General features: G+C 37.1%; 1 protein-coding gene across 1 annotated transcript in view; it reads left to right on the top strand.

Annotated features, from left to right (window-relative positions):
* The window catches only part of LOC149534162 (protein KINASE OF THE OUTER CHLOROPLAST MEMBRANE 1-like), a 55,976-nt gene that overhangs the window by 12,730 nt on the left and 17,895 nt on the right, over window positions 1-25,351 (top strand). Inside the window, exons 2-3 of the mRNA XM_089807798.1 lie at window positions 16,308-16,710; window positions 16,852-16,943. Coding sequence (XP_089663924.1) covers window positions 16,333-16,710; window positions 16,852-16,943 — 470 coding nt within the window. The 5' untranslated portion in view covers window positions 16,308-16,332. The remainder of the gene's footprint in view (window positions 1-16,307; window positions 16,711-16,851; window positions 16,944-25,351) is intronic.

The following is a 25,351-nucleotide window of genomic DNA, read 5'->3' as shown; positions in this document are numbered from 1 at the left end:
GGGCTAGGTGGTGTTGTTGGGTAAGTATGAATTGTTAGTAATTGTTTGTTAGTCAAAGGGGTAGGTTTTGATGTTTGGTAGCTTTTGTTGGATAAACCTATATATAATTTATATATGAGATATAGTTTATATATCTAAGTTTATTGTTATGTGAGATAAGATAAGATAAGAGTATTAATGTCCAACGAAAGACCAACGAAAGACCATCAAAGGTCTATGGGATTGGAAGGTTACAATCAGGAAGCTGAAAACTGCAGGAGCACCAAACGGTGTTCGTAAAAAGAAAACAACTAAAGAACAAAAGAAAAAGAGAGAGAGAGAACTAGACGCAGAGAGAGAGATGCCAAGACAAAGACAAAGACTAGGAGACCTTTCTTGGCGAGAAGAAATCAGTCACAGAAGGATATGACCATTAGTGCAAAGAAGCTCTGGTATGTCTCTGTGAGCTTGTAGAGGAGTGCTGCTGATGTAAGAAACCGGTATGGGGTCTAACAAACCTGGAATGATCAACAGAACTGGAAGAACTAGATTGCCTTTTCACACCATGCAAAGGAGATAAGGGTGTGAAAAAAGCAATACTGAGCGGAATCGAAGAGTGTCAGTGAGGAAGAAGTGCCTGTAGAGTGCTATCACGAAGCAAAGTGGTCTCTTGAAGATAGAGAGCTAGATATCGCTGGTCACAGTAACTGAAGAAGTCAGAAAGAGAAAAGCAATCTCAAAACAGGCAGTGAAATCTCCCTCTGATCTCATAGAAGATAGGGCAACGGAATAAAAAAGTGAGTCTCCGTCTCAACCTGAGCTAAAGTACATAGCTTACAAATCCGCTCGGCACCATCAATATGATGGTTTGTCTAAGCACGAAGACAGTGAGAACCAATTTTGAAGGACCCCAAGGAAAAACACAAAGCATGAGACCACCATCGAGATAGGTAACTAGGACGGACAATAATCCCATCACTGATCTCCAAAAAGTGCTCTGCATAAAAGGACATCTTTGGTCGCAACCCGTTTGGCGAATTAGTTCAGGTAGTGATAATGTACTGTCTGTAGATATCAAGTCTGACATGCTCATTTAACTCCTGTCGGGAGGGGAAAATGAGCAAGGACATTCAACGAGAACTGGTAGGGAGGGAGACGATCAATGTCTATCTCAATCGAACTCAACAAGGAGAATGCCTGTGCATACTGGCAACGAGTACGAGAACATGTATCAGAGCTCGCAATAGCGACAGAAGAACAATAAGCCAAGTAGGAGTATCGATCGCGATTAGTAGCTGAATCCGCAAAACAACGCAGACGATAAAGGAACCAAATCAGATAAAAAATGGCAACAAGATTGAAAGGATGAGCACCAAACTCAGCAAGAATGATACTATGAGGAGTGAATTTGTGGCATCTAATGATGTGTCGCAAAAGAAGAGTCTGAACCCGCTCAATCGAAGCCTAGTTTGAGCTTAGAAGAGACGAACCCCAAACCACAAAACCATAAGGAACTGTCGGCCGAACAAGAGAGTCCAAAAGGAATAATTTGGAAGAGGTATCTTGAAAGTGGTGTCTCAAACATTGTTTCTCAAGCATAGCAAGAGAACCCATACCCCTGCTAGCTCTCGATTGAATCGTTAGTCTCAAACTGAAGCGAGGACCAAAAAACTTTACCCCCAGATACATATATGAAGAAGTGATCTCAATCTCCTGACCTTGAAAAAAGAAGTGTAGGTGAGATGTTTTCACGCAATTAAAGATCATAACTGGAGTCTTACCTAGGTTAACTGCAAGCTGTCGCTGATCACAAAAGGAAGCCAAACCATCAAGCAACCTCTGTAAACTCTCTGCAGAAGAGGCAAGAAGAACCACATCATCAGCAAAAAGAAGAATGGAGATCAAAATCTGGTGGCGAAAACAAGCATCACCTAGGAGTGATGACTTCAAAAAGAAGTCCTCAAGCTCATCAATATACAAGCTAAACAAAGTAGGGGAGAGAGGACAACCCTGTTTGATCCCAATGGTGCTATGGATCGGAATGGAGAGTCCCTCTGGGGTCCTGAATCAACCCACAACAGCCTCATAATAGCAGTAAGTAACAGCTCAAAAATCCCAATTGCTCGAAGCCTCTCGAAAAGAGCTACCTGATGAACATAATCAAAAGCCTTGCAAAAGTCAACAAAGCAGCAATAAACTTTCGCCGATCTATGTCTAGCCTCCTCAGTAATAGCCCGAAGAGTAAAAATGTGATCCATGGTCTGGTAATCTGCTCGGAAACCAGCTTGACCTCTAGCTCTACAACCTTTCTTGTCAAGTTCACTAGATAACATAGCATTGAGAACTGTGGCATAAAGTTTGGCAAATGTGTGTCTAATCATAATGGTTCTGTAATTCCCAGGATCCTAGATAGGGCCGAATTTGTGAATAGGGTAAATCAGATGTCTGGACCAAGGAAACCAGTGCAAACTACTCTATTGAAAAGAGTAGAAATATAGGGACCCAAAACCAAGGCGCCAAAATTAAAGAGTTCGGCCTGGAATCCCTCTTCATCCACTGCTCTGCTGCATCTCATGGATTTGATGGCCTCATAGATGAAAGAGGAGGTGAACAAGTGGCAGAAAGGAGACGGGGTGGGAAGAGTAGGAGGCTGTCCAAGAATGTCATAAAGAGCCATAGTATGAGTGGTAAGGGAGCGAAAATCAAGGATGGTGGATGGAGGGGGACAACGAGGAAAAAGGGTGTGCCAAAAAGCCTAGGGATTGCGGATCAGTGTGGAGCAAAGGGATTTGCATTGTGAAGCGGTAAAGGATCGTTTCTTACGACGAAGAAAATGAAGGTAAGACACACGAAGGCTAGCAAAGTCAGGGGAGTGGGACTCACAAGCAGAAGGAACTAAGCGATGAAAAGCTTTGCGGTCAAAATCGAACCATTGGTTCATAGGACAAGTATTACAACGTTTGTTACCAATAGGAGGTAAGGGCGGTGGGGAATGGAAAGGATAACGGATTCCCAAATGGCCATCGCAAGTAAGTCAAACATGGAAGAAGTATCACAGAAATTCGTAAAACACTTTGGACTAAGGAGCCTCGAAAGATTAAAGGAGAAGAGATCACTGTCACCATTGAGGAAACGAAAGCGGATGGGGGAACGAGTAGCAGTAGGAGAAAGGTGAGGAGACAAAGGCGAAAGGAGAGGAGAAATGCAAGCACGAATACAAAGGTGAGCATGATCAGCAAGAGGGAGGCGTAAGATGGTGAAGCTATGGATGAAGGGGATGAAGGAGGAAGAGGCGAGGGCATAATCAACAACGCTAGCACCACCGCAATGAGGCTAGCAAGTGAAGATCTCAGATCCAGGGAATCAGGGAAGACGGTTCAAGATCAGAAGCCCAGAAGACTCACAAAGCTATAGAAGATGGCGACCATAACCAAAAATCGGACCAAGTACATCATCAGAAGAATGTTGAAGCCCTAAAGTAGTCGAATCAACCTCGGTGGAGCACATGGAATTAGAGCCACGATCAAAAAGCAGAGTCTGAAGTTCTCTGGTTCTTGCATTGAAATCACCAAGAAGCATAATGTCTCCCAAAGCAGCAAATTGAGAAATACTCTCGCTAAGATCAACATAAGGGTTTCCATCCTTAGAACCATGGGTAACATAATAGGAGGAAGCTGGTGGAAAATAGCAAACAACAATATAGAGATCTCTCTGACGGTGACTCTTATGATCAATACAGACCCATAAAAATCTGGCAAACGAATCAGAATGAACAATAGAAGTACGGCTGAATGTAACATCTCTAATCAAGCAAGCTACACTCCCAGAACCACGGACTCCACCGGAAGCACGAATCTCCTTTCTACAAACAACCACTGATAACAAGGGAATCCCAGAAGAGTTCTGACAGGACTCTCATGAGTCTTGGTAACGTCGAGAATATCGGCGGACCCCACAACATCATGTAAGAAACCGGGTAATGACCATAAAGAACCATTACCATTCTAGCAGTTAACAAGAAGGGAGCAAGTAGGAATCTCCCTCTTGTCCAACTGTTGGCAAGACCGTCATTTGGTCTTGGGGCCCAGTCAGGCGTCCATTACCATTCCAGCAGTTAACAAGAAGGGAGCAAGTAGGAATCTCCCTCTTGTCCAACTGCTAGCAAGACCATCATTTGGTCTTGGGGCCCAGTTAGGCGTCCCATCCACTAGGGGGGAATCTCGAATAATAGCTTTGAGATTTCTAATAATAGCCCATCTACTCGCCTTTCTAGCCTCTGCCACAATACTACGAGCGTGTTTCAGCTCTGCAACCTGAGCCCTCATGAGATCTTCATCAAGGAAAATCTTAGATAGGAGAGAAAACAACTTCTTCTTAGCTCTGAGAGCACGGAGCTAGTCTGCAAGTGTGAGAAATCGGATAAACATAACGTCTCCATGTCCAACCCAACATCTGTCTAAAGTAATATCAGAGATACCAAGCTGATCACAAAGAAAAGAATGTTCAATCGAAAGAGGATAAAAAACAGAAGGGAGTCCACGAACCCGTAAATTGAACTCACGAACCCGCCTCACCCTCTCATCATCAATTTTTCCTTGAACCATCTTGTCAATACTTGCTAGAGGTGTAGTAGCTGTGTTATTGCAGAGGGAAGCCCACAATTTAACTTTCTGTTCAGTTTTCGAGATAAGAGACGAATGCTTAGTTGTTATAATAGATTGTTGCTCTTTGATGGTGTCTATTCCCTCAAGTTGCTCAATGATGGAATGGATATTGGCTTGTAAACTTGCAGTTTTTGAGGTAAAAGTGTCAGAAAATCGCTGGATCAGAGACGAATTTGAGGTTGTGGTTGTTCAGAGTTCTTATATATTGCCATTCAAAGAGATAATTTGCTCTTTGAGATACAGGTTATCCACCTCCAACTTAGTAATCCTATCACAAAGCCTTTGGTAGGTTACAGTTTGCTGTCCAGAACCTGAATCCCCAATGTCAGATATTGCAGAAGCCTGAGTAACAGTTTACTCTAACCAACCCGTGGACTAATTACCAACCCGTGAGCAAACATATCTGACACAGAAGAAAAATTGAAGGAAGGAGGCCTATGGTCAACCAACAACAAGCCTTGAACAAAACACTTACTCGTGCATAGGTCACAGCAAAATCGCAGGAAGGAAGCCAAAGACAAAAACCCATGTTTGAGTAGGAAGAAGATACACATGCAATGTGCTGGATGTAAAAATAATATCGAGCTCCCAGAATGAAAGAATCAGAACACGGGATAAGTCGGAACTCGAACAGAATGCATTGCAGAAGAAATATGGAAAAGAACGTGGAAAAACGAAACAATAGAAAGAAAGATGGATGCCCTCTGAACTCATAGTCAGTAACCCATGACAAATGAATCATGATGGAAGTACGGTAAAACCCGAAAGCCATCATAAACCAGAACGACAAACAAGCAAAAGGACAGACGAAGAGCAGGGTTCACGAGCTCTCACGGTCACCATGAAAGATGATACAGGAAGGAGCAAAGAAGTGAACTACTAGAAGATAACACTTACTTGATGAGGTAGGTTTTAACTAATATATATATATATATATATATATAAAACAATGATTAAATTTTTATTATATTAATTATCTAACTAATGAATAGACATGGGATGGGACATGCTTGTTCATGGTTTATTCTCAATTTAAATAAGAGGTTGCTGCTATCTAGAAAACACATACCAACTACATGGCAGTGCTATTACATTTACAAATCCGGAAAAAACAACTTGGTTTCAAAGCCTAGTTGCAGATGTAAATCGAATAGAAAACAAAGAAATAAAAGACACGAACATCAAATTCCTTACAAAGTAGGAGAGTGGAGTTCGAATAAGGATATTCAGCAAAAATAAATTTTTGAAGACACATGAAGAATGATGTACTTGACCAGCGATTCATGTTTGGAATAGTGTATCAATTGAAAAAAGTGCAAATTCACGTCCCATACATAAGCTTATGTCATCAAGTCTTGATAAAGAAAAAGACAAAACAAAGAGACTCAGGGATTAATGTAGTCAAATCTATGGACGATAAATTTCTACAGTTAGGATGATTATATTAAGTGATCGATCTAATATGACTTCAAAAAGAGACCCAAGTTTGCATTGGTCTGTGAACAAATTCGAAGACAAATCTCATTTGGTCATGACAAATGGTATCATACCTATGCAAGGGGTATTGTACCAAATTGGCTAGGTAGTTCACATATGTTTTAAGACCTAAAAGAAATTCATAAATAATAATTCCAAACCTGTATTGGTCTTGGTTAGATGGAAAGGGGTGAGTTTATTTGTGCAATGTGAAGAAAGTGTATCGTATTCACCACTTACAAAGTCAGGCAATCATGGAAAGTAAGAGGACAATGAACGGAGGACAAGGCCCGATTACCTTATGTAATCGATGATTATTTTACGTGCTTAAGTCATCCAAATTAAACTAGGTGATAACATTATAATTGTTGGTTAAAAATTAACACAAAGTAAGAGATCTATTACAAGCCTGTGCATAGAAAGTAGGCTCGCAAGGATAACTACAAATGAAAATAAGGTAATATCCTCAAACGTGGATTTGTTGAGACATTCGACAGGTCAAACAAGCTTGCTAAGGATCAGGTCAAAATATATTATTGTTGAAGCCAGCATAAATAAGAAGTTGTGGGCTCTAAGTAAATTGAAGAGCAAGCCACGTGGATGGAATGGCCATCATCATGTTGACAAAATGGGGAATATCATAACACTTACGCCACTTATTAATTGTTCCAACTTATTTAAGTTTTGGCTTATACCTTGACGTGATCGAATTTTGGTGTCAAATGGGAATATAATTGGAATGGCAAAAGGATAAATCACCGCTATAATTGGAATAGACATATATATGGGCTATGGGCTATGTTGAGGAGTAGAGAACTTTCTACGTGGGTCACATTGCTGTGGCAATATTTTGAGAGATTATTTTATTCTATCTCTCGCTGAGTAGAGACCAACAATTGATATGTGTAGGATTTACTAATTAATCAATATTGACATACATAGCACAATCATTCGAGGGAGGATAGATTATTATCTCAAGAGCTTGAGTTAATCATCATTGTGTTATAACTATATCAACTTATGGCAATTCAATTCTTCTCTCATCACATTGGTTGGAGGGTTGCCTCATGATGAATATAGAGTGTGAATTTATGTCACTTGTATTTGCAAAAGTTATTGAAAGGTGACGATCTTACAATAACTTAATTTTCTATTATGATTAATATCTTACAATGTCTATGCAAATCATGATAGATTATACTTTGCATGGTGGATGTCTATAAGGTAAGCATTATGATAATGTGTATGCACATACCTTATAAACATTTTTTGAGTACACAGTGAATGTTATGCAACTTGATGTTCTTGAGATTATTACCCATAGTACTTGGTGAATATCTTGCATCTTGACATTCTGGAGACCATTACAAAAAGAGTATTTGGGGAATATCATATGTTGATATCCTATGGACCAATACTCAAATGTGATATAAAAAATGGTGAATATCATATGTTGATATTCTGCAGCTCATTACCTTATTGAGTACATGGTGAGTATTAAGTGTTGATACTCTATAGACCATTACTTAGAGTATTCGGTGATTATCATATGTTTTGAAGGCCAATACTCGTGATATCAAAATGATTGATATATTTTGATCAAAGATATCCTTAATCTTGCTGACTTGATATTACTTTGAGGTAATTCGTGTGTTTATCCTCCCTAGCTAAGCCGGAGTGTTGATGTTTGGTAGCTTCTGTCGGATAAATCTATACATAAATTATATATGAGATATAATCTAGATATATAAGTTTATTGTTATGCGAGAGAAATTAATATTATATATATTTATATATATAACAATGATTAAATTTTTATTATATTAATTATCTAACTAATGAATAGACATGTCCCATTCATGAGACGTGTCTCTTCATGGCTTGTTCTCAATTTAAATAAGAGGTTGCTGCCGTTTGGAAAATACATACCAACTACATGACATCACTATTACATTTGCAACAGATCTAGGAAAAACAATAGTAGGTAGTTGGGATGGTCGCAACATTTGGCATTACGACCCTTCGACCTTTATATATTTTATGTAATTTATATCTGGGAGATGTCATCAATAGAAGTGGTTGTAGGCATTCTTATAATTGTTGTTATAGACATTTTAAGCATTTGATGAATCAATAAAGAGCCTTGTGAGCTCTCTGGAGCATTATATTCTTTGTTCTTTTGCTACATTTCTAGTTATTCTTGTATGCATTAACTAAGTCCCTAGGGGGCAAACATTTGGCATTGTTGCCTATACGAATCTGGGAGTGACGAAGAATAGTGCATGGCGAAGGGAGAATAATGGACCAACTAATAAGTGAGGGTAGAAGCAGGGAAGGTGACATGTTTCGTGAGTTATTCAAAGGGGAGAGGGCATTGATGTCAAACTTCATATCCATATTATAAGCATCAATCGAGACCCAAGTCTGGAGGGAAGCAACATAGAAAGAAGTTCTTGAGAGCGTGGTATGGAAAGCCCTCGGAGTGAGCCCTGTGGCTAACCAAATGATGAGCCATCTCCCATGTCTCTTGGCACAATTTTTCCTGGCCCTACAAAACTTATAGGAAGAGATCAACATGGAGAACAATCGCCAACAAATTGTAATGTCCCCTTTTTGGATAGTCTCTTTCCTTTTTGCTGGTGTAACTTCTCTTGACATTGCCAAATGGTGTGCCTGCGCAACTGACACATGAAAGTTTCATAGTGTATGAACATCATCATGTGAGGGGTCCATGGCAAACTTTCGATGTAAAAACATGGATTTTAGGCAAGGTATGGATAAGGAGAATGGATGAAGTGATTGAGGACAGCGAATGAAGAATGGGTCAAGTCAGAATGGTTTAAAAATGGCTAAAATAGCCAAAAACAGATTTTTTAGAGTGGATTACATATGTGGATATGTGTTAAAGTGTAATAAAATGGAAACATGGCATTCGACAAGTATGTGGGAAATTCTTCTTCATCCATAGGACAGCCATATGAAGTTTCACAGAATGCATATTGGTGGGACTTGCACTTGCATTCTCATGAGGGGAAAAGAGGGACTTCCTTCTATATTAGAAAGGGAGCTCATCTCGGACTGCATATGAAAGTAAATGGGACGTTGCATATGCAACTTGAAGAAGAAGACAAAAGAAAAAGAAGAGACAACATATATACGAAAACATGTAAATCTGAAAATGTAAATTGAAAGGACTTGCAATAAGAGAAACAACAAGACCAAAATGCCTTCACGAAAAATAACAAGGAATCATGCCCTTTTATCAAGAGGCAAGAGAAGTCGTTTTAAGCACTTTTGAAAATTCTGAAAATGCAATCAAAGAGATTTCTTGGATTTAGAAAGATTGCAAGATGAAGTGTTAAATAGACTTTGAATCTTGACTCGATCCTTGCAAGAGATGAGTCAAAATTCGTAGCTTGCCAAGTCTAGGAAGTTAGCACAAAAAATTGCATCATTTTAGCAACCATTCTGACCAAGCAATGTGCAACATGCAAAGAATTTGAAAAATGACGTCCAATGCATATCCAGTGATTTAGAAGACTTGAATACAAGCTAGGAAGGATAGGAAATGCTTTCAAACTTATGTTGATCCAATCACTTGCTGTTTTAATGGTGCAAATTGCTCAAAATTAGGGCATTTTTTAGCCAAAACATGCCCTAGATGGGTTGAGAAATGAAGAAAACACTCAACAAACTCCATTTTTAGTAGCCCAATGTTTTCTTTGGGCGATTTTAGGCAAAAATGACCCTTAGATCATCGAAGATGACCAAGAAATGCTCAAGATATGAGCATTTGAAAGCTGGGAAACCCGTTTTTGGAGAAAAATGCCCCAAAAAGTGAAGTTTTGAGAGCCAAAAACATGTGTTTTTGGACTAAAAATCTCCACTTTTGGGTGTTTGATCAAAAAGTCTCATGTTGTGAAGTAAAAACACATTTTTTGGTTGCATTTGCATGTGAAAAATGTGCCCAAAAGCCCCCCAAATGCAAGTTGCAAGTTAAAAACGAGATTTCCTTGTGTAAATGCATATATTATAATGCATGCAATATGCTCCAAAATCTCTTCTTTGTGTTTTTCATTAAATACTTGATGCAAAACGTACTTTCGAAGACCATTTACATGTTTTTTAAAGACATGCAATTGGGCAAAAAATCAGCACTTTGCCTGAGTGGGGTTTTAAAACATGAAAACACATTTTAAAATGCATGTAGTTGAGCCAAAAAATGCCACTTTGGCTTAGGCTACGTGAAATGGGTTTTTAAATATTACATACACATGCAATTGGGTCCAAAATCGCCTACTAATGGATTTATATGTTATTAAAACATGTATTTTAACTTAAAAAGTCCATTTGACAATTTTAAAAGATGTATATGTAATGGGTTAGAAAAACCCCATTTAAATGCATTAATATATATAAAATAAACTTATACATGCAAAAACATATGTTGATGGGTTTGATTTTGCCTCTTAATTGATTTAATAAGATTTAAATATGCAAATGCATATTAAAAGTCCATTGAACACATGAAAATGTGTTATTGCGTTGAAAAAATCCATTCAAATTAGTGCTAGGACTTATATTTTATTGGAAGTGGGTTTTCACATAGTGATTTGCCTGTTGATGTATGCAATGTGTAATAAAAATCCCACTTTGTGTACTTAAGTAGTCTCATATATTTATATTTAATATTTAACTATAGTTTATAATAAAGTAACATGAAAAATAGTCTCGAAATAGGCTATTTTCATAAAACATAAAAATCTATGGTCAAGCCAACTTAAAATGAGTTGAAATTTTAAAACGGACCACAAAATCTACTTTAAATATTAAATATAATTTTATTTCGTGCAATTGCCAATAAAAGGCCCACTTTTATGAGGTTTTAATAAAAATATGTTGTTGTCCTGAAAAACCCCACTTTTGCCCCTATAACTTGAGCTAGACAACTCCAATTTAGACCTAAGTTAGCTCGAATCGAGTGGAATTCCAAGGGCTATTCACCTAAGGCAAAAACAAGACTAAAAACTATTTACAACAGAAAGAAAAACAAAGAAAAGACGCCAAAGTTTGCCATAAATCGAGCATTTGCGGCTAAAGAAGAAAAACTCTTACTAGCAAACAATTTGGGGTTTAACTCGACGGAAAACATTCAAAAGAACACATAGACAAGACTACACAAAGAACAATTTAGAGATAACGAATTGTTTTCATGATGCCTCATCAATGCATTAAAATTAAGAGGATGCACCTACGAATGCATGAGAAAATTCTGTAGGGTTGCCTCAATTTTGTGATGTCAAAATTGAGGACAACAGTTTAGTAGTTGAGTAGTATGGTCATTTGAACCTTCCTAAGATTCTAAAGACATGTTACTTTTCTTCACTTTCATCTGCTATTGTCACTGAGTTTAGTGCTACATTTGATGGGGTTTCCAATGATTTAGTTTAGTATAACCATATTTGTTTTCAAGAGGAAATTCTTTGGGATGAGTACATGGTAAATATTGAGAATTTGTTTTGCATGTCCTACCTTTAGCTAGAGAGGACAACATTGAAGATTTGAATTTCCTCTTTGAAGATATTTCTATTCGTGTGCTCATGCTTCATTTCTAGTTCTAATTCCACATCTGTTTCCATAGTGCTTTGTGTTGGAACCAATGTAACACCAATATTGGGGTACGTCGGGACGAGTTTTCAGGATAGGGAGAAAATGGGCCTCATTTTTGGGATGACTAGGGGATGCGGCAAGGGGAGGAAGGAGTGTTGTATAGTATACATATAGAACTTGAAATGCTTGTTATGAAATGATGTTTCAGTAGAACATACCAAATTAAAATACTTGAACATAACAAAATTGTAACATGAACTAGAACCATGGAACATTCAACATAGTAACATATTACATACCCAATAGTAACATTCAAAAATCAATTTTCAAATATAAATCCAAGTCCCCATTCCAGCAGCAACATGGTTGTGAAATGGCGAAGGTGAGGGTACTTGGGTATGCAGGTACTCGGTGTAGGGACGTCTCGGGGATGAGTACTTTGAGGTTTGGGAGGGGGTGCGAGTCCTTGGGTAACATTGGTTGGAACCATCTTTTGTTAGGTCCAGGACTCTTGATCTTATCTTGGCCCCTATCATCCTTGACTAGGAAACTACAATTTTGTTCGCTAGAGATATTCATCTTGTATTTTCATTCCTCTTTTTTGGATTTGGATTAGTTTCAACATGTACCATTGAGTTTACTCATTTAGATGTTCTTAAATGATACTCATTTAGATGTTCTTAAGTGATACTCATTTAGATGTTCTTAAATGAAGGAATTTACTTTGATGTGCATGCATCTTCTTAAGCTTCTTGTTCCATCCTTCTATCTTTGGTATAGGAGGTGGGCAAGTGCAACGAGCTTCTTAATTCTCTTTTATTTCTCTCATCATTGGGGGTTTGTCATTGTACATGGGTACTCAGTGTGGCTTGTTTTCTATGATCCATTTCACATTTGTCCTAAATTGCTCTTAAGGAGGGTATTTTTCATTGAGTAAAAGGAAAAGCAAGGGTCCTAACCCTTATGAGCCAGTGACAGAGTTAAAATAGGTCCTAAAAAGGAAATCACCAAACAAGTCCATAACTTAGATAGACTAACAACATAGGAAGAACTCTGAGGCAGTTGCCTCTCTTATTTAGAGAGTTGGTGCAGAGCATCTTGGTGAGGAGTACTTAAGGATTTAGATAGAAAGCCCTAAAAGTTTTGGCTTGTTAGACCTTAGACATGTAATGGTGCGAATAAGGACCATTGGAGAGTCCTTTAGGTAGGTTAGGTTGAGTTTGCAATGTTTAAGGGAAGTTGTGCCAACTTGGCAAAAAATTGCTCATTTTGGGCAAAAACTTGTCAAGGTGCCAAACTTGGTCATGATGTGCAATTTAAGGTTATAATGTTCTTGATGTTGTTTTTAGGCATTGGATAGGCCTAGGGTGACTAAGGACACTATTCTGCACAATTAGATTTAAGGTAGATCATGTGGGAGTCAGAGATGTAAAAAGTTGCAAAAGTTTTCATGACAACATTTGCAACTTTGCATGATAACTATTTGCAAGAACTTGCATTTTCATGCCAAATTAGTTATAAGCACAAAAGAATAGTTGGAACTGTTTCAAGAGCCCAATATAAGACCTTTCAAATTGATTTGGAGAGGTTGGGAGGCATTTTGATTATTGAGCAACTTAATTTGAAGACAAATTGTCTGGCAAATTCTACACACAGTCATCTTTTTGCTTGAGCAATTCTTGTTCAATGGATTGAAATTGCTTTCTTTTCCCTGTATAAAGTTAGAGTAGGTTATTCTCTTTCATTGTGAGCTTTGGTGTGCCTTTTGGTATAGCTTTGTTTGGTCAAATGAAATAAAGACCCTATTGGGTTGTTCACTGCTAGGATTAGGGTTTGTTCTGAATAAATTGCTCTAATTTAAACTTCCACCATGGAAATTTTATGGTCATTGGAGGATTGAAGGTAGGGCCAATATACATACTTTTCCCTTTTGTTCGAGACCAAAAAAAACTGTTTTTGATTTTTGCTCTCTTGCCCTAGGCGAGCTCTCCTATAACTTGACTAGGCAAATAGAGTGACAAGAGTGGGGAATTTTCAGGAGCTGATTGAATGAATGAATTCAATAGCATGTGAAGATGGAATTGGTCTTGGGGAAGCACTGGTAAAAGCTAGAATTTTGATTGAATTCATTTGAGAGAGTTCCAACTCCAAGGTAGATGCTTTGTCCATTTCCTTTGTAAAACACCCACATTAGGGTTTGGTGCTGTACGGACAAGAGTGAAACCTAAGACCTCAAAAATCCTTGATTTCATCCAAAAAGGTATCATGCACGAAAGTTTGTTTTGGGGTTCATTTGTGAGAAATTAGAATTAGAAGCCAAAAAATTTAATTTGGAGGCCTAATTGCAGACCTAAAAGGCTAGTAGGTCTGATTTGAGCAAGCTAAGAGATTGGTATGAAAAAGGTGAGAAGACTTGACCTTTTTGGATTGGTTAAGGGATTATTACATGGAAATTGCACCCTTCACACTCCTGCAAATCAAACTTGGAGAGATGGAAGTTTGAGTGGAAAGCTAACATGGAAAGCTTTTTGAGCAAAGTTGAGTATTTCCTTGAATTGGTAGGGTACTCTAGTATTGAAGCTTGTTATTGAGGACACTGGACCCACTGTAAGGAAAGAGTCTATGAGGGACTTAGACTAGATGAATATTTTGAAAGAGATCAAGAAATGCATAGCCTTAATTAGAATGTTCCCTAACAGCATCCTTCAGAGAATTAGTGTTGTTACTAGACTCATAGGAAACAGAGCTGTTTGCTTTGGCTTTGGATATCTCCTATCCAAGGGTCTTTATATTGGAAGTATTGTTCTCTAGTCATTGTTTGCTCAAGAACATTAGCAGCTGATCCCTTCAGCTCTTGGACCTTCCTCTTGAGTGAGACAAGTGAGACCATTTATTTTTGCATGACAATAATCATTTTGTGGTTGATATAAAGTATCGCAGGAAAATGCTTGCTGTAATTTTTTTTAATCACATAGTTATCATTGTTTTTACTAGCATTAATAGTTTGATTCGCCTTCCTCTTCTTTCGCTCCTTTCTTGTCACTTTAATATGCCTCAGGGTGATACTCTTAACCTTGTCCTTTTCTTATGGACCCCCTCACACTCCTTAGAAACAAGAATAGTGTTCATTCTTCTCCTCTCACCATAAACAAGGGAAAGTCGTAACTGTAGAGACTAACATCAACATTCAAACCAGACTTCGCATTATTAGAAGCACATGCATTTCATTTTCATCAGTACTTGAATGTACAACGTGAACTTTGTAGCTTACTGGTAGAGGGCAGCAAAATATCAGGTTAATGTCTAGCATTAGGGAAGGCTTTATGCCTATGGCAGTGACAGAGTTATTACCAGCTCTCTTCATAAGAGGATTCACAGCAGCCACATTGCATTGTTTTGCCTTTATTGTCAATTCCATGCTCCTTTTCTGAACTTGGTGAGAATGGGGCTAGAAGTTGATACAAAATTTGAGGACTTCACATTTCACTATTGAAGCTTAGGGTTTTTAGGCAGATAGGGGAACTTAAGGGCTGATGAGGAGGTAGACTGCAGCCTTAGTTGGCCTAATGGTAGAGAACTTGTGCTCTTGAAAGTGAGGTCACTTGTTCAAATCCCATGGGAGGTAAGGTTTGTGTGCCACATTGAAAAACAGTTAGGTGCCTCTTGCTTGGAATACGGGATAGTCCCATACTACTACAAGTCATCTAGACCCATATACAGATTGTTTGGTATCGTGGACTATAAAAAAATCTTTCAGATTTCTTTCTTTCCGTGCTAATTTTTTCCCTCCCTTAAGGGGGTGTTGGTGAGTTAATTATTTCACCCTAAATATATGTCACTTCCCTAGGTAAGGTTAATTTATTCTTTTTATTGCTTATATAGATATGGTATGGTGGATATATGCTATTCCCTCGGCTTCTAAGATTCAGCATTATGCTTAACCTCTTCAGATTTGAAACTAGAGGCTACATATTGTAGTTCTTTCCTTTCATTTAGCATATAAATGTAATTAATCTAAACAATATATGCAATTGAATAAAAATGTTGGAATCTTGTTATTCTTATATGATTCGCATTTAAATTATTTTAATTTCCCACTCCGTGTCTAGCTCTACAAGAGTCATCATTTATATCTAGTATTCAGATGGCTTCTAGTCTTAGGGTCAAACTCTCATGGTGCAAAAGTATGTCTATAACATCTGTTGCCGATTCTGTATGTCATGCAGATTTAGCTAATACTGTTACATTTGTTTTGCCACGTTGAAAATTTAGCCTTTCCAAAATATGGAGATTTACCTTATTAGTCAGTAGGTTTGGATGATCTGATCTGAGATGCTTCAAGTTTGTCATTCACTCAATTCAGAGTCAAACAATATGGTCTGTCAAACTTTTCAGTTACATCTTGGGCTAGTCAATCCTTAGCATTTTATGCATATTTTTACTTTATTACTTGCATTGGCATGTATATCTCTGCTTTGTAAATACAGTTATTTCATAAATGACTTACAGCTGTATTTAAATTAAGACCATTTGAAAGTGCTTTTAAGGTTTCAATGCTCATTTTGCTTCTGTAAACAGGTTCCAATTCATAAAGGTGTATAATATGGCCGACAGTACTAGTAGTTCATTTCCATTGAAAGAGTCTTTTGAATATGAGTTGCTTGATAAAGATGCAGAAAACCTCAAGACTGTTTCAGCATCACCCACTCAATCTAATCCTTGGATTGATCCCGGAGTCTTAAAGCTTACACATAGAATTGGAAGGGGTCCTTTCGGTGATGTGTGGATAGCAACACTTCATCATTTTACAGATGACTCTGGTGATTACAGTGGGAATTATCGTGAAGTGGTGGTTAAAGTGTTAAATTTTATAAGTGAAGAACAGATTCAACCTTTTATGAAAAAATTTGAGAACACATTTTACAAGTGTCAGGGCACACATGTATGTCAGCTATATGGTATATCTGTAAAAAATGGCAAGGTAACACATTTCATTAGTGTATTGAAATTCACACTGTTGCTCTATTTTTAGTAATGGTTTTATCTAGTTTGCTGGACTTGTTATCCATTCGTTATATTTTTTTGAAGTGTTTGGATATACTTGCTCCTTTTAATTGTGTAGATTTGCATAGTTATGAAGTTTTATGAAGGTTCTGTGGGAGGAAAAATGGCTCATCTCAAAGGAAATCGACTTCCCTTACTAGATATCCTAAGGTACTATGATATAAATGCAAATGCATTTGAAATATTATTTTTGAATTAAAAGAAGACATTCACATTTTAGTCACAAGAACCTGCATGGACATTCACTATTCTAATCCACAAATCTGGAAAATTTGAGACATGAGATTATTTAACTGCAGTTTTTTCTATTAAGGGGTCAGTCTACAACTTTTGGCACATGTTTTTAGCAATTATGTCTGAGACTGATATGACTCATTGATGAAGTTGTACTTACTTTCATATCTTGGAGTTCTCAAGAAATACATCACTTCATCCACTTATCTAATTGACATTTTTTCAAAGTTGCATGGATACGGATACGGATACAAATACAGATACGGTATTGGGTACGGATACGGTGATTTTTTAAGACCCCCAATATGGATACGGCTGGACACGACATTAATAAATAATACATATACATATATTTAACATAGTTTTCTAAGTTATTGTAGGAGATTTTCATTACTTCAAAAGTAATATTGACACATAAATGCTACATAAATATTTATAAATGAATTTAACGCTTTACAATATGTAAACATAGTAGAGTTGCATTGGAAGATAACCCAAAAACGGGTTGATGAAATAGAAAAACATTTTAGTTGTCTTTCTCATTCGGTGGAGGTTTTGTACAAATCCCATAGTATTTGGTATGGTTCATAAATCAAGTTTATTAGGCAGACATGGGTACAATATTTGACGTGTATCTAGGCAGTATTGGATACGTTTCCAAATTGGATACAGGGATACGCACACCCAAGGAGGGACAGAAGAGTTTCCAGCAACTTTGCATTTTTTTAATGATTTTGATATCAATGAAATAAAAAGGAGAATGATATTTTCTCTAAGTATTTTGATGGTGTACTTGCTTAATTGTACGAAACAAGATTTCTATTTCATATAAATTTGCACATGTGCACACACACACATCAGCTCACAAACACATAGAGACAGAATATTTAATCTGAGTACTAATAAACATAAAACAAACTACATAAGTCTGAAAGGTAATATGCATAACTTGGCAGACTTGTGGAGCAAGGCTCCATTCTGCTGCCTGAAGGATTGTGCTTTTGGAGAAGAATCATTGCCCTGTCATCTGTAACTAGAACGAGTGAGCAAAGATTTTGGTTTGTTCTCCAAGGTCCACTTTGTAATCAGGCTCATGGCCATAGAAAGTTGATAAGCTGCTCAGATTTTCAATAGAGAACTCAGGGATTGAAGACTAAACATGATACTAATTGAACTTGAACTTGATCTTTCCTTGTGATATTCATTAAGAATACCAGAATTTCCAATTTTATTGAAAGAAGTTGACTCAGAGCAATAACAGATACAATTGCAATATCTATACTCACAGAAAATTCACTTAATGAAAGAAATGGATAATGGAAGCTCTTAAGAGAATTTATTACATACTCAGGCTTGCAAGTATTTGTTTCCAAACTGGTTCATACCAGAATTACCGAGCTGTACTGTTAATCCACAAACTTTGTCAGATTTTTAGTGTTCTTCAGAATTGCCGCTTTTTGAGTGGGAAGATGCCTGTTATTAAACTACGATCTTCTGTAAGAAAGCTCAGATTGATAATTTGTGCTGGAGCTACATCCAGAATAATTTCTGTCGAAGGGTTTCCATCCTGGACCAGACTTGTGAATTGAGGAGAGATAAGAATAAAAACATATAATAGCAGAGTGCCTTTCACGATGAACTTGGCCTTGACTTGCACCCCATCGATGTACAAACAGCAGAAAAACCAGCATTTTCACTTGGATTAGCGATGGGTTGATTTACATGTTCTGATTCCATTCTTGGAGACGAAGACAAAGATAACTTCAATCTGCCCGCACACATAGGGGCCAAGGTGGCATTGATTTCACAACTTAAAGTGGCCCTAACATTTAAACAAAATGAATAATTAAATCCCTTTTGTACTTAATCTTTTTGGTTGAAAGATTAATTATTCGTCCGTTCTCTTATTAATCGTTTAGTATCTAGCCTTAGGGAATGAAATATGCAAGACACCTCATCTTCACTAATTCTCACCAAGATGGGGACATTACAGTCCTCCCTTCCCAGCATTGGTGGTGTTGTAGAATTTCTTCTTCTTCCCACGTAGCATCCTCAACTGGTAGATTCTTCCATTTAATTAGGTATTCTCGGACCACTTTGTTTCTCAAATTTCTCTATCCAAATAGCAATAACCTTGGGTACTAAAACCAACTGCCTTTCTTCATCCAAGGGTGGTAGTGTATGCTGTCCCATCGCTTTCTTCAAACAAGAAACATGGAAAATGTTATGAATTTTACTTCCCTTTGGAAGATCCAATTTATATACAACCTCACCATCTTTCTTAAGGTTTTTATAGGGCCCATAAAAACTAGGCTTCAACTTTTTTGCGCCACTACTCTTTAATGAAGACTGCCTATAAGGTTATAGATGCAAGAAAGCCAAGTCCCCAACCCAAAATGTTCACTCAACTCTATGCATGTCTGCATACATTTTCTGTTGGTTCTCTGCCTGTTGGGTGTTATCTTTTGGTTCCTAAAGAATATCTTGATAATGTTGATTTGTCTCATTTGCTCAAGGAACTTTGCTTTTATCAATTGCCAAATCTATAAATGACAATGTTTCATATCTGTAGAAGACCTTAAATGGGGACATGCCAATCGTCATGTCATAGGTAGATTCTAGCAATACACACCTAAAAGCTAAGTTACTGATTTGGGTGCAGATGTGGATGTAGGTATGAGCATTGGGTGCGCATATGGGTGGAATCTTTTTGGGAGGGTTTGGCTATGCTTATATGTATATCTGTATACAATAATGAATTCATGTGTGTGATGTCTCCATTTGAAATAGGACTTTTTAATAAAATCATTATTAGATAATATAATTTTATTGCTTATCAATAAAATTAAATTTCTACATATATAAATATATACACATACAATATTATTAGTGATAATCATAAAATTTACATATAGTATTTTAAACATATATAATTTATTACTTGTACATTAAACTCTATTCTATGTATATAATATTATATTTATTAATTAATAATCTTAAACTTTACATGTAACATTTTAAACATATATATTATTATACTAATATATTAGAAATATTTGACTTGGAATATAATTATATTAAATATTAAAGTATCGAAGTTTGGTCAGAACTCTAAATTGATAATAATATAAATTTCAAGTTTGAAGGTATGTCTTGAGAAACCTTTGAATTAGTAGCTTGATTCAAACCATATCAGAATTGCTTGAGGGAGAAAGCTTGTTGCCAGATGCAACCAAATTTTGATGGGATAGTGAAGACAAAGATTCAAGAAAGACTAAAGGAAAAACCCTGGAAAGTGGAGAAAATCCATTTGAAAACACTTGTAAAATAGATTTTATGTACCGACCAAGCATCCACAAGGAGATTTTATGCTCCCTGTGGGCTTCCTAATGCCTCCGCTCCTCCATCTGCTTCTGCAAGCATCTGTATCCACATCCAAGGGCTAGGCGGGCACATCCGTAATGTAGCCTAAAAGCAATCATCTGATCCAAGTGTGTTGTTGCCCTGAAACATAGTTTCTGAGATAGCCTTCAACCCATTTGTTCACAATCTCAGTTTTACAATCTGTTTGATGTGGTAACTGGTACTTGATGTCAATTATGTTCCTATCAATCAAAAGAATTTCCGCTAAAACATGCTGAGGAATCTGTTGTCCTAAATTTAACAGTTGTCTTGGGTAGATCGTGCAATCTGAACACCTTTTTGAAGAATAAATCAGCAGTGGCAAAGAAAATTGAGCATTTTGTCGACTTGTCCACCACTACAAAGATACAATATTTTCCTTGAACTCGTGGGAGTCTCATGCTGAAATCCATGGGTATTTGATACATAATACCTAAAATTTTTGATGCTCCCTTCCTTCGCAAGTAATGGGGTCAATCCTTGGGTCATTGGCAATCTTGCATCACCCAAAAATATTTCCTTTCGATTCATTTGGACAATTTTCTTGTTGTTTTAGGTTGCGATTGATCCGGTTGGTTCATTTTCTTATGCAATCCTTATGGCGTGGTCTAGGCATCATGAAGATGCTATGTCTAGCTTCACATCTTGTTCCAATTTTTCTGGATGAAGCTATCTTAAGATTGGTCCGGTCCTATATTGGCTTTCCTACTCTAATGGTCAGGGTGGCGAGTTGCGGCTTGCAATGAAGATTCATGATATGCGATGCTTAATGGTGCATTGTTCTATGTTATAATACGTTAGATAGACCCTCTTATTTGTTTGCACAACATGATGTATCTATTTGGGGTTATTCTTATGGATTTGGGTCCTGACCTATCTGTTTGTAATATATTTCCTTTGCCTTGGAATTTAATGATCGGATAAGTCGACTTATGGCAAGCAATCCTGTATATAAGTAAGGTAGTAGTCCTTGTTTGGGGAGTGCTAGATAGCGAGAGTGCTAGGTGGTAGAAAATAAAATGATAAGATCAGTAGAAACAATTGGGTAGCTTAGGTATGTTGAAGTATCATAAATTTGAGGAATGATCAGCTGCAAAGCTATCTTCGTGGTTGCACTTGTACATTGACAATGGTGATGTAATATATGCATTTTCTGGCCAACTTAATGATAATCTAGTAATATTTCTTCCTCTGGTGTTCATTGCTTATTAGTTTGTTTGGGCATTTTTGATGTGGTTTAATCTAGCTGAAAGGTTAGACATTGCCTTCGGGTATTCTCTCTCCTTGATTGCGTCAAATGGTAGTAGAGAAGAACAAGCACTTAGAATCCAGTTTCTCTAAATTGCATGCTTTGTTGTTGTGGAGTGCAAAAGTTGAGGATCTGATCTACATTAGAGGATAGTGCAAGGTGGCAAGAGAAGGATTGGTTGCTTGGAAGATTAGAGATCATACTTTTGAACATGGTTTTGGGGTGGCAGAAGATCGGATCTGACCTACAATTGTGAAGGGTTGCACAAGAAAAATTGGTTGGTTGACAAAGTTGGTAGTTTCCTAGTTACCAAACAAACCTAGTTGCTTGAGGTAGATTGTTGGTGTTGGTAGATTATCGGATTAAGGCAATCAACACTTGTAATCAGACTGCCAAACCTGAGGAATTGAAGATTGACAAACTTTGCAAACATGTTGCCCAGAAGGATGAATCCTAGAAAACTAGAGAACATGATGGAGGATTTCAGAAATGAGATAAGGACTAAGATCTGGAATGCTTTGGCTGGGGCTAGGAGAAATCCTAAGACTGAAATCAAATTTGAGGATGTTGTTGAAGATCTTGAGATAACTGAAGTTGATATTGATACCAAGGAAGAAAGATTATTGAGAGCTACGACACAAATGGTTATTTACATCCAGAACAATTGATAGATTGGGTTAATGAACTAGAGGAGTATTTTGAGCATGAAGATGTTAGAGATCCACAAAGAGTTAGGTAGCACAAACTAAGTTGAAGGGTTATGTTGCCTTACGATGGAAAGAATTGTAGAAAATTGGGGAAGATAATGGTGAACCTAAGATCACTAGATGAAGAGTTATGGTTTCTAGACTTGGCCAAGTTCATAGCAAAGGATTATGCAATGGAATCGTTTAAAAGATGTAGAACTTGAAACAAAAGGATTTGATGGTTAAAGAGTATTCAGAGGAGTTCTACAAGATGACAATCAAATGTGAGAAACTAGAGTCATCTAAGGAAAAAGTGGTTAGGTATGTTAATGGTTTGAGACTTAGCATTAAAGATGAGTTAAGTATGTTGAGGATTAGTACAATTGAAGATGCTTATTAGTATGCCCTGAATGTAGAAGATATGTTGGAAAGAAGACAAGTTATCCTAGGGTTAGGGATAAATCAGTTGGTGATAAGGGCAAAGATAAAGTTGTCATTGAAGAACCTGTTCAGAAGATTCATAGAAAGGGCAGAGGCGGCGTAGAGTTTAAAGGTACTTATTTCAAATATGGGAATGTTGGACATAGGGCTTTCCAATGTTCGGTTGGTTCTAGTAAAGAAAGGCATAACCTAGTAACACATGAGGAACAAGCAAAGAAAGATTAACTAATAAAAAGGAAAGTTGCACCTGAGATGGGAGAATCTTTGATGTTTAGGAGAGTTATGTTGAGTAAGAAGGAACCGAAGCCTATCCAGAGAAGGCAATTGCTTCAAATTGTTTGTAAATACGGGGATTGAGGAGACTCAAACATCCTTGTCCTTATGGGATAACTTGGTTTTAGGATGATAATATGATAGACGTGAAAGAACAATGTTGGGTTGATTTTAACATTGGACCTTCAGGACGAGGTATTGTGTGAAGTAGTTAACATGAGCGCTTGCCATATTTTTTGGGTAGACCTTGGCAATATGATGTTGGTGCTATTCATGGTTGTCAAAGGAATATTGTTTCTATCATCAAAGATAAAAGAAGATTTACTTTACTTTCTTTGGAGGAGGAAGGAATGAAAGCTAAGAACCTAAGTGTAATGAGAACTCACATCTTGGGAGATTAAACTGCCTCGTCTCAGAAGGTGATGGATTGTAACAAGTGGTTAAAAAGGTTGTTGAGGTGGTACAGTTGGTGAGAGATCTGATTAGCGAATATGAATTGGTGAAATTGAAGACCGATGACAACCGGATGATGATGTATAATAGGTTACTGGAGAGATGATATTAGGTGACTAGTAGAATCTTGTTAGTAGATTAGGGAGCACAAACTTGTTGAATGATGTCACAAGTGGAGTCAAACAACAAAAGTTGAAGCAAGTATTAACTAGTAATTGTATAAGTGATAGAGGTTGAAACACTTGTTGTGGTGAGGTTGATCAGAACAGAGGTTGTGGAAGTAGTAGTTGTGAGATACTTCATGAAGGAATGTATTCTTCAAGATTTATGGATTTATAGAGCCAACATAGTCATTTTCTTCTTGATGAAGAGTGTCGATGTTTTGGTAGCTTTAGTAGGATAAACCTGTGAGATCAAAGAGAAATTAATGTGATTATAATGATGTATACATACACACACACACACACACGAATATATATATTTATATATATACAACTATAATTAAATTTTCCATTATATTAATCATATTGATGAATAGACATGTCTCTTCTCTTGGTTCATTCCTCACACAAATACAAGGGCACAGCCATTTGGAAAACACATACCAAATACATGGCAATGCTTAGTACATTTGCAGCAATTTAATAAAACAACATGATATTAGAGCAGGATTGCAAATGTAATAATCAAGAATTTAAATTAACATGTGGAAAGATCCGATCTGCAAACTGGATAGTCAGGTATGAGGATTGATCCAACAGATATGTAAATAAATGTCTTTGAAATAGTTATCATTTTATGAGAATATGTGGTGATTAATGGAGCAGGTGATATGTTTCTGCATTGATGTATATGAGGCATTGAATGTAGACGAAAATACAGTCCCATAAATTCTTGTATCTCAATAATGTCAATACTGATGTGGATAGATCCGATCTGCAAACTGGATAGTCAGGTACGAGGATTGATCCAATAGATATGTAAATAAATGTCTTTGAAATAGTTATCATTTTATGAGAATATGTGGTGATTAGTGGAGCAGGTGAAATGTTTCTGCATTGATGTATATGAGGCATTGAATGTAGATGAAAATACAGTCCCATATATTCTTGTATCTCGATAATGTCAATACTGTTTTCAGTATTTTATTGGATAGCTCATATTGTCTTTTGGCAAATATTGTGATTCACATACTGTTAGTAAAACTTCAAGATCAATCGTACTATGTTCTTCAAGATATTTTGAAACCACATACAAGCCCATTGATGTTCATAACATAGTTTTCATATACTAATGTGAATTGAGGGCCTTGAGTTTGAAAGATGAATAGGGTACACAGACGAGTTGCAGAATTACAATGCAATGTTTGGCAGAATTTATATATGTGCTACCACAAATGTAGTGATAGTCGTGCGATATCAAGTCTCGACACCATGAAGAGTAGTGAGGCCCATTTTCAATGGAGAAGAATAAGGGGACATCGGAAAGGGAGACATTTTCCTTGGTGGTTCAACCCATTAATGTGGTTGCAGAAAATAACCCAGCAATCACAGATGTAAGAATCATTGTTGAAAGTTTCTCTCAACCACACTTGGAGTGTCTTCCTCGGGAATGAGAACCCATTCCTTGTGCTTAATTTTGATTCTTTCATGAGATCGGTTCTTGTAATTAGGGGTGTGTAGGGCACAAATTTCTTGTGCTTAAAATTCAATTTTTTAACAAAGTGCTGGTTTAAACAGGGCTTGATTGCGTAGAATAAAGTTGTCATCAACGAATCCCATGCTCATAGTGTGGAAATTTTGAATTGGCCCTCTAAAGAT

Source organism: Cupressus sempervirens, chromosome 10, assembly GCF_028749045.1.
Source record: "Cupressus sempervirens isolate cs-2001-9-10 chromosome 10, ASM2874904v1, whole genome shotgun sequence".
NCBI lineage: Eukaryota > Viridiplantae > Streptophyta > Pinopsida > Cupressales > Cupressaceae > Cupressus > Cupressus sempervirens.
Note: the sequence above shows the minus strand (reverse complement) of the source record. Positions and strands in the feature narration are given on the sequence as shown.